Source organism: Poecile atricapillus, chromosome 7 (assembly GCF_030490865.1).
Source record: "Poecile atricapillus isolate bPoeAtr1 chromosome 7, bPoeAtr1.hap1, whole genome shotgun sequence".
Taxonomy (NCBI): domain Eukaryota; kingdom Metazoa; phylum Chordata; class Aves; order Passeriformes; family Paridae; genus Poecile; species Poecile atricapillus.
Window position 1 is genome coordinate 32,156,449 of NC_081255.1, and position 9,653 is coordinate 32,166,101.

At 58.3% G+C, this 9,653-nt stretch overlaps 1 protein-coding gene across 1 annotated transcript; it reads left to right on the plus strand.

Moving 5' to 3' along the window:
* Nucleotides 1-302: 302 nt before the first annotated feature.
* FOXD3 (forkhead box D3) lies at nucleotides 303-2,154 on the plus strand. Its single transcript, XM_058843267.1, has one exon. It carries the CDS (start codon nucleotides 437-439, stop codon nucleotides 1,646-1,648), a length of 1,212 nt encoding a protein of 403 aa, XP_058699250.1. The 5' UTR covers nucleotides 303-436; the 3' UTR covers nucleotides 1,649-2,154.
* Nucleotides 2,155-9,653: the final 7,499 nt, after the last annotated feature.

A 9,653-nucleotide genomic window follows, 5' to 3' on the forward strand; every position in this document is an offset into this window, starting at 1 on the left:
AGCCGGACGAGAGGAGGAAAAAGGGAAGAGGAAAAAAAAAAAAACCAAAGCAAAAAAACGAGCGAGCCGGCGCGGAGGGCGGCGGAGCGGTGCGCGGCGCGGCCGCGGAGCGGAGCGGTGGAGCGGCGGCGGCCCGCGGAGCGGCCCCATGCGCGGCGCCCTCGGGCGCGCATCGCGGCGGGCGGGATCCGGCGGCGCCGCCTGAGCCCCGATGCCCGGCGGCGGGAGGTGACCGGGCGGCCAGGGCAGCCCCGCGGACGGGAGAGCAGCGGGCGCGGCCGCCCCATGCCCCGCGGGGACGGCGCCGCGGGGCGCAGCCGGGCCGCTCGGGTGTAGCCCCCGGGGCCGGTCGGAGGAGCGGCGGGAGCGGGGCGCGGGGGGAGCCCGGTGCGGGCGGGAGGCCCCGCCGCCGCCGCTCCCCGGCCGCCGAGCGGGGATGACCCTGTCGGGCGGCGGCAGCGCCAGCGACATGTCCGGCCCCGCCGTCCCGGCGGCCGAGGATGTGGATATCGACGTGGTGGGCGAGGGCGACGACGGGCCGGGCAAGGACAGCGAGGGCGAGGCCGGCAGCCCCGCCGCCCTGCCGCGGCTGCCGCTGGACGAGGCGGCGGAGCTGGCGCTGCCCGCGGAGGCGGGCGCGGAGAGCGGCAGCAGCGGCAGCGGGAGCCCGGCCGGGACGGCCCCCGGCAGCGCGGCCGAGGGCGGCAAGGGGGGCGGCGAGGAGGGGGCGAGCGGCGGCGGCGGCGGCGGCGGGGCAGCGGGGCAGAGCAAGCCCAAGAGCAGCCTGGTGAAGCCGCCCTACTCGTACATCGCCCTCATCACCATGGCCATCCTGCAGAGCCCGCAGAAGAAGCTGACGCTCAGCGGCATCTGCGAGTTCATCAGCAACCGCTTTCCCTACTACCGGGAGAAGTTCCCCGCCTGGCAGAACAGCATCCGCCACAACCTCTCCCTCAACGACTGCTTCGTCAAGATCCCCCGGGAGCCCGGCAACCCGGGCAAGGGCAACTACTGGACGCTGGACCCGCAGTCCGAGGACATGTTCGACAACGGCAGCTTCCTCCGCCGCAGGAAGCGCTTCAAGCGGCACCAGCAGGAGCACCTGCGGGACCAGACGGCGCTCATGATGCAGGGCTTCGGCGCCTACGGCCTGGCCGGACCCTACGGCCGCCCCTACGGGCTGCACCCCGGCGCCTACACGCACCCCGCGGCGGCCGCGGCCGCGCTGCAGTACCCCTACATCCCCCCGGTGGGGCCCATGCTGCCGCCCGCCGTGCCGCTGCTGCCGTCCAGCGAGCTCAGCCGCAAAGCCTTCAACTCCCAGCTCAGCCCCAGCCTGCAGCTGCAGCTCAACAGCCTGGGCGCCGCCGGCTCCATCGTCAAATCGGAGCCCAGCAGCCGCCCGTCCTTCAGCATCGAGAACATCATCGGCGTCCCCGCCGCCAGCTCGGCCGCCAGCGCACAGACTTTCCTGCGGCCGCCGGTCACCGTGCAGTCGGCTCTCATGGCCCACCAGCCGCTGGCGCTGGCCAGGACCACCGCGGCCATCGCCCCCATCCTCAGCGTGCCTACCAACATCATCGCGGGGCAGTTCCTGCAGCCCGCAGCCCCCGCCGCAGCCGTGCAGGCCAAGTGGCCGGCGCAGTAGCCCCGGGCTGTAGCTCCGGGCAGCGCTCCCCGGGGAGCTCCGGCCGCCCCCTCGGGGCTCCGCGGCCGCCCGGGCTCGGAGCAGCAGCGGGCACCGGCCGCAGCCGCTTGTACATATTTGTATCAAAAATCACTGACGTTGCTTTCGGGGTTTTTATTTTTCTAAAGAGGCGAAAATGACGGTCGCGATTAGGAGCTGCGAACTTTCACTTTTTTTGAAGGTTCCGGCGCTCCGAGCGGTTTTATTCGAAATAAACGAACACACGAGAAAAAAAATAATTGTATAAAAAAAAAGAAATAAGCGGGGGAAATTTTAAATATTAAACGAACGAACAGGGAAAAAAAAAAGAATTTTGGAGAGAAAAAAAAAGGAGGAAAAACGCTGTCATTCTATTATAGAAGTCTGTTTATATATGAATGAATATATGTATTCTAAATGTTATCCCTTCGTGTTGTACACAACTTTGTAAATAAATTTTTAAAATGCTCTGCCCGTCTCTGTGTGAGCGGTGTCTTTGTGACCCCGGCCCGCAGGACGGGCTGCGCGGCCGCGGAGGTCGGAGACGCGCTCGGGGCGCGGCCGCGGATCTCCGCTCCTCCGGTGCCGCGGAGCTTTGGGTTCCGCCGGTACCGGGGCTTCCCCCGCTCCCTCCACCCGGGCCGGGATGCGCTTTGCGCGGCCGCGCAGCCACAGCTCCCGGCCCTGCTCGTTCGCGGAGCGGCCGCCGCGGCGGGGCCGGCATCACCCTGATTCCTTCCAAATCCAACCTTCCCCGGCAGATCCGAGGCTCCCGCGAGCGCGCTGTGATGTTTCCCTAAATATATTAATTTTTCTCGGCCTGACTTCGATACTACATCCCGGCGCTGCGGCATTCCCGGCCGGAATAGGTACGCTTCGGGTCTGCGGTCGGGGCTAATTATAAGGGAAATTATTTTAAATAAAACAAGTTGGGTCGATTTAATCAATGTTTACTATTTATTTTAGAGGGGAAAAAATACATATATATATTCAGGCCGCGGCCGTGCGGTGTCCGAGCGCGGATCTTTCGTTTAGATCAGGGAAATAATCAGGCTTAAAGCAGCGATCCTTCCCGCGGGAAGGGATCGGCCTTTCCCAATTAATTCCCAATAACTCAGCTTTATTGTCAGCTGGGAAAATTAAAAAATAATATACATACATACATATATGTATATTTATTTTCGAGGCTAAAATAAAGAGACAGTCAAAATGAAAAAAAAAAAAAAAAGAATTAATATGTAGCGTTATAATATTTAAAGCGGCTCGTCGGGGGGTTGAGCCTGCTGAGATCTCGGTGTCTCCTGTGCACTGACAGTGTTTGGTGCTTTATTATCTCCCTCTTACAAAGCTGAATTTTTGTCACCTCGGGAAACCGTCGTGAATTTTGTTTTTCCGCTCAAATAATTCGTTGTCTTTGTTAGGAAAATCGGCGACGTAAAATACAAGCGGGATGCGGGATGCGGCAGGCTCGGCTGCGGGAGGAGCTGAAGCAGGCGCTTATTTCCCCTCCAACAACCCTCCGGCAGCCGTGGATTTAAAATAAATATATAAATAAAAGTGTCCTTGCTTTCCTGGTAAGCAGTAAATATTATTTCTTCCTAAGTAAATATTTATACCTCCGCATACAGAGACTAAAATAAACCGAGCAGCCCCGGTGATGAGATCGTTTGAACTTTATAAATAAGGACTCGCTAATCATCTGCCGGGGACAGGGAGAACCTGGAGGGAGCGGGGACACGCGGGGCCCTCCGCGGGCACCCACGGCCCCGCGGAACCCCGCGGAGCGGAATGTGGCGGTGGCAGAGGAACGAGTTGTTTCACAGTTGTGTCTGGCTAATCGGTTTTACACAAACAGCAAATGGTGGGTGATTCGTGCGATCGAGGGGGTTTCTATATTTAGCCGATCCCCTGGGAAAAAAAGAAAGGAGCCTCTGCCCGGAGTCGCTGCGAGGCTCAAGAAGCTGCTGATCCAGGGCTTCCAGAGGACACCGGATAACAGGGGCTCATTCCATTCCCCAGCCTTTGTTACTTATAAAATTACTCGCTCATATTTCCCCACATAGCAGCAATGCCTCGGCTCGGCATCTGCGCGCCGGCGGCGGCGGCACCGGCAACTTTCCTGCCCGCTGCCTCCCTCCGGGAACCGCTTCTCCCTCCGCAACCTCCGGCCTCTCTTTCCTCCGCTTTCCCCTCCATCGCCGAGGACAGCGGCCCACGGGAGAAGCCCTCCCCGGGGAAGGGGCGGCGGCGGCTCCCGGGGCCGGGCAGCACCGGGAAGGCGCGGGGCTCGGGAAGAACCCCGGGATGAGCTCCCCATCCTTCTGCCACCTCCCCGCGGGAGCCGCCGGCCGCCCACAGCCGCGGGGCCGTGAGCGGCAGCGGGGCCGTGCGGGCAGGTGGGGGCTGCCGGTGGCGGCGGGGCTGCAGTGGCGCACCGGGACCTGCGGGGGGCGCGGCAGCTCCCGCTGCACCCGCGGGGAACGGGCGCGCCCCCCCCGGGACCAGGAGCATCCCCGGGACCAGGAGCATCCCCGGGACCAGGAGCATCCCCGCAGCACCCGGATCCGGGAACACCCCGGAGCATCCGCGGGGACCGGGATCACCCTCACGGCCCGCGGGGTCGGGAGCACTCCCGGGGCCGGGAGCACTCTCGGAGCCGGGAACACCCCCGGGGGCGGGAGTGCCCCGGGAATCCGGGAGCAATTCGGGGGGCCGGGAGCACCCCCGGCGCCCGCAGCCGCTCGGGGTGACACGGACCCGGGCACGCTCTTACAGCGGGCGGCACGACGGGGCGTTCCGGCGGGTCCCCCAAAGCTACCGGAGGGGATTGGGGGTCCAGGGCTTGTGAAAAGTCGGTCCCCAGATAGGGGAGGGGTTGCAGCCGGGACCGGAGCAGCTTTTCCGGCTCCCAGCAGAGTGGGCGCAGCCCTCGCAGCCGGACCGGGAGCAGCATATCCCGGCGAAATTCCCTCAGCCACGGGCCACAGCCAGACAACAGAAACTCTTTCCCTTGTTCTTTCCCTTGTTTTCCCTTCCACAAACTTGTCCGCCGCATATGGCAAAACTTGACACGGCCGGTGACAGATGCCCATTAGTATAAGTCGTGTCACATCGGTCCCTGGGGTGTGTTGGAAGTAACTAGATCCGAAACACCGGGAAAATGACCCTCCCGCAGCCCCGAGAGTTTACCCAGAACCACCACCCCCTGCACCCTCCCCGACCCCGCTCCTTATTTATTCCAATTACGGCCCCGCCGCTCCCTCCGCCGGGGGAAGGAATTTATAATAGGATCTGGCGATAGGATCTGGCCCTAATCCTCTAAACCATCACGCTGGTTGAAAAAAGGGACGGGATGGGGCTCATCAGGGCCATTTCCTCGGCTGATGGGGGGCTCCCGGGGAACCCTCTCGTTTCTCTGCGCGGCCGCGGGAGTTGCGCCCCCCTTTCCCCCCTCTCGGCGCTCCCGGCTCCCAACGCCGCCTATTTATAGCATCCCTGGTCTCTCCCGGGCACAGCGCGGGGCTGAAAGTTCCGGGTAATGGGTGTTGAAAGGCTGCGGCGAGCCTTGGAAAAGGCAGGAGAAGAGCTTTTGCGGTTATTTATAAACGTGTATTTATCTCGCGTGTGTTTTTTATCACAGTAGCAGCCCCAGCGTTCGGGGTGTCCCCCCCGCCCGCCCCCAGCCGAGCCCCGCGTGGCCGCAGCAGTGTCCCCGGAGGGGGGTAGCGATCCGAGACCCCGCTCCGGAGCTGCGGGAGGGCAGAACTGAGGCCGGGTTTACCGGAGGGGACAGCGCCGGGAGCGCTCCGGGGGCCCGGGGAGCGATGTCCATCGGAGACCTTCCCTTCTCGGTCTGTCGCACCGAGAGGTGGCCGGAGGAAATCATCCACCGGCGGCATCAGCCCCATCTGGGACACGGGCAGCGTTGGAGAACGGCTCCGGCTTCCTCCGGGGGTCCGGGCTCGGCTCGGCGGTACCGGGGGATTTAACCCGCACCGCCCGAGCCGGCCCGGGGTCCTGAGCCGGACACAAAGGAAGGAGCACAAACATTTCCCTTTGGGATGGGCGCCCCTCATCTTTGGCGTGGCCCTCGGGGGTCTCCCACTCCCGGAGACAGACAGCGAGGGGAAGTGGGGATTTTCCCTCTTGGGGCTCGGGGGGCGGTTCCCGGGGGATGGGGGAATTCGATGGGATTTTGTGTCTCAGAGCACCTCGGGCAGTTTTGTGCTCTCTCTCCCTCAGGTCCGAGGAGCGCTCGGGGCCTGTCCCCGCCTGCTCCGGGGAGGCGGAAAAACAGCCTGGCCATTGCCGGGAGCATTTTATTGGTGTTAAAAGGCAGCGAGCGAGGAATCGCAGCGAGCTCCGCGCTCAAGTTACGCTGCCCATCCCCGTGGCTGCGGACAGTCCGCAACCGGGCATCCCCCGGGATGCGGCCGGGAGCATCCGTGACATCCATCCCCGGAGCCTCCTCCCCGAGCCGGGGGTCGCTGCAACCGGGCAAACACCCGCGATCCGGTTTTCTTGAGAGGCAACACTTCAGTTCCGGGGGCTTTTATTGAATTACGTGTTACCAGTCCTAAAACATTAAGCGTTATGTACTTAAAAGATACAGAGCATAGGTATTACATCCACAGGAAGTATTTTAGTCAGTGAATGTTCAATGTAGCAGGTACAGATGAACTTAGCACGTCTTCCAGACTGAACTGGGAACAGACTCTTCAGCCATAAAATGCACTTAACAGTCTATTTAATAGTGGCGAGGTCCTTGAAAATGCAATATCCATGCTAATCTTGCCTTTTTCTAAATCAGAAATGAAAAATAGGTCAGGAAGGTAGAACCTTCCCCTTCCATTTAAAATGTGACATTTAATCTATTTAAATAACTAAGTAAACTTTATTAATCCGGGATTTGGTAAGCAAGCTGGGGAAGCAGGAACCGCGCGACTTTATTAAGACGGCAAAATGTGAGAGGGAGAGTCTTTGAACTCCAGGTGCGATAAAAATCCCGATTTTCTTCAGGTTCAGCGAAATGGGAAAAGCCGGGACACGCGAAAACCGCCCAAGCTCTCCTCTCCAGGAAAGGATGGAATGTCCCGCTCTGCTTTACCGAGGACTCGGAGCATCCCCCGGGCTGGGATCCCCGGGTCGGACGAGAGAAACTCCGTGTCCCCAGCGCCCAGAGAAAACGCAGGGATTGAAGGAAAAACCCCAAACCCTCAATAATTTGTATTTACTTTATTAAATGCCAATATTTCGTGGGGAAAAATAAAAATGAATCCGTCTCCCTGCAGGTTCAGGTAGTTGTTTCTGACACATTTACTCCTGGTTTCGCTCGGCAAAGGAGGATGCGAAAGAGCCGAGGCTCCTGAAGGCAGCTCCCGGCTCTGTGCCCGCTAAATCCCGGCCGATGTCCTGGGGTCGGGATCGTCTGGGAATCTGCAGATTTGGAATCTGCAATTCCAAACTGCCTCCAGAGTTTGTTCCCCCGCTCGCTCCGGCACCACGGCTCCGCTCAGAAACGAAATCCTGGATGAGCTGGAACTTTTTATGGCCGCAGGTTCTTCCCCCCACTCCCGCCCTAGGAAAGACTTTTTCATTATTCTGGCTGCATTTCACCCCAAATTTATGGAATACCCGCGGGATTTTTGCCTTGCCAGTGCTCGGCTGCCACCAAGGCATAGAGCCGGGGTGGAGGAGAGGAGGCAGCGGAGCTCCGAAGCCTCCCGAGAACGCCAAGGGTTAAGAAAAGCCGTTTATCTGCTCATTATCGGCTTCTCTTTACTCCTGAGCACCAAACCCCGCTCGTCTCCTACCCCGCGGTATCAATGTGTCCTGAATGCCTTTTCCAGTCATTGATCTGGTCAAAGTCACCGCAGAAACACAAGTGACAGAGACTCAATTCCAGGCGACGCGCCCGATGCGAGTATTTAGAAAGCATTCAATAAAAAAGCTTTCCCGGGGAGTGAATGATTTCACCTTGCAACAAAGAGCGCTCGGCTAATTGAAAAAATGCACTTGAATGTGCGGCCGTGGGCTCCTGCTCTCCCATCCCGGCTCCAGCACAGAATTAGCAATGATCTCCAAGGAAAAATCCTAAAACTCTTTTTAAAATTTATTTTTGATTTTTTTTTTAAATTTTTATTTAGCGGTAGGAGCCGCTGAGTTATCAGCGCTCCCCGGCCTTGCTGTTTGGGAAATTCCGGGCATGGAAAATTCTGGAGGGAAGAGTAGGAGAGGAGAGAGGTACTGAGATCGGAATCTTCCTCCGGGTTTAGGAATTCACTTTCAGTGAATAAAGCAGCTCCAGCCGCTGTGGGTTCAGGAGGTGTAACCCTGAGTTAGTTTGTAATTGATGAATTTGTAGGATTATCCTTATTTTACACACTTGGCATTTCCAGACACCCTGTCAAAATCCTGAAATGGATGCACTTTGCCTAGCAGGAATATAAATCACTGAGTATATCAGATTAGGCAAACTATGTAAAATTTGGTGGTCATAATCTGCCATTTTCCACAGGACTGCAGCTCCAAACACCTTGGCAAGCCAGCAGACAGGTGTGATTTTTATCTTTATGTTTAAGACAGCTTTCAGTCTCTTCACACCATCCCACATGAGGCAACACTACAAGTGGCTGAAATTATGGCAGGTGTAAGAGGGGCCAGAATGTCCAAAGAATTTGCACTCAAAAATGGTTGGGATAGGGGAAAATCAGCATTGGAAAAACATCAAGGAAGAAAAGCCATCTCTGGTGTTACGCAATGTTATATTTATAGTGCTTGTATCTTTTAAAAATAATCTGTACACCTGAAAAAGAAAATTATAAATCACTTGGTTTTCCAGCAATCTCTGTTTAGTTTAATATTTCTGTTGTAAGTGATCAGACATTTTTTAACCACATTTGCTTTTTGGAGCAGCTGTGTTTAAATCCATCACAACTTTCAGCCCTGGGATTCCAGCCCAAGGACAGCACTGCTGCCAGCTCACCTGGCAGGTGTAACCATGAAACCCTCAGTATGTGGTGTTAGCTTTAAGAATAATCCATTTTCAATTCAGTTTCATGTCCTGACCTCAGTCAGACACACAAAGAGAAGACAAGACCAGGTTGGATGGGGTTTGGAGCAGCCTGGGATAGTGGAAGGTGTCCCTGCCCATGGCAGGGCGTGGAATGAGATGATCTTTAAGGTCTCTTCCAACCCGGACCATCCTGTGGTTCTCTGATTTCTGTTATGCTCTGTGCTTTGTCAAGACCTTCAAGAGAATCAGAAAGGGTAAGACTGAAAGCTTTAAAAGCGAGGCCTATGGTGCATCTCAGGGAGATTCAGAGTGTTATTTGGAGACACTCGAGGCTGTCTGGACACAACTCTGTGCCAGGGATGGCCCTGCCTGAACAGGGAGGTGCCACCAGATGACCCCACTGTGGTCCCTTCCAGCCCGAGATCCATAAAGCCATGAGCTTTATGTACCAATTGGTTCCCAGATATAATATCCAAAGGCTGAGGAGCTGCTCCCCAGCTGGCTGGCATAGTAGAGAAACATGAATTCAACCCCAACATGGAAGGGATCTTAAAGTCCATCCAGTGCCACTCTTGCCATGGGCAGGGACACCTTCCGCTATCCCAGGCTGCTCCAAGCCCTGTCCAGCCTAGCCTTGGACACTTTTAGGGATCCAGGGGCAGCCCCAGCTGCTCTGGGCACCCTGTGCCAGGGCCTGCCCACCCTCACAGGGAACAATTCCTGCCCAATATCCCACCTAACCCCGCCCTGTGGCAGTGAGAACCATTCCCCCTTCCCCTATCACTTGTCCAGAGCCCCTGTCCAGCTCTCCCGGAGGTTTCCCTGGAGCTTTCTCTCTTCCCGGAGCAGGCGGCAGCGCTGGCAGCGCGGCCCCGGCCATGGCGGAGCTCCCTGAGGCGCTCCCGCCCCGCGCACGCGCACAGCCCGCCCGGAAGGCGCCGCGCAGGCGGAAGCGCGCGCGCCCGGCCCGAG

Excerpts from the sequence above, each read along its gene's own strand:
- FOXD3 (XM_058843267.1), top strand. The coding sequence starts at position 437 with ATGACCCTGTCGGGCGGCGGCAGCGCCAGCGACATGTCCGGCCCCGCC.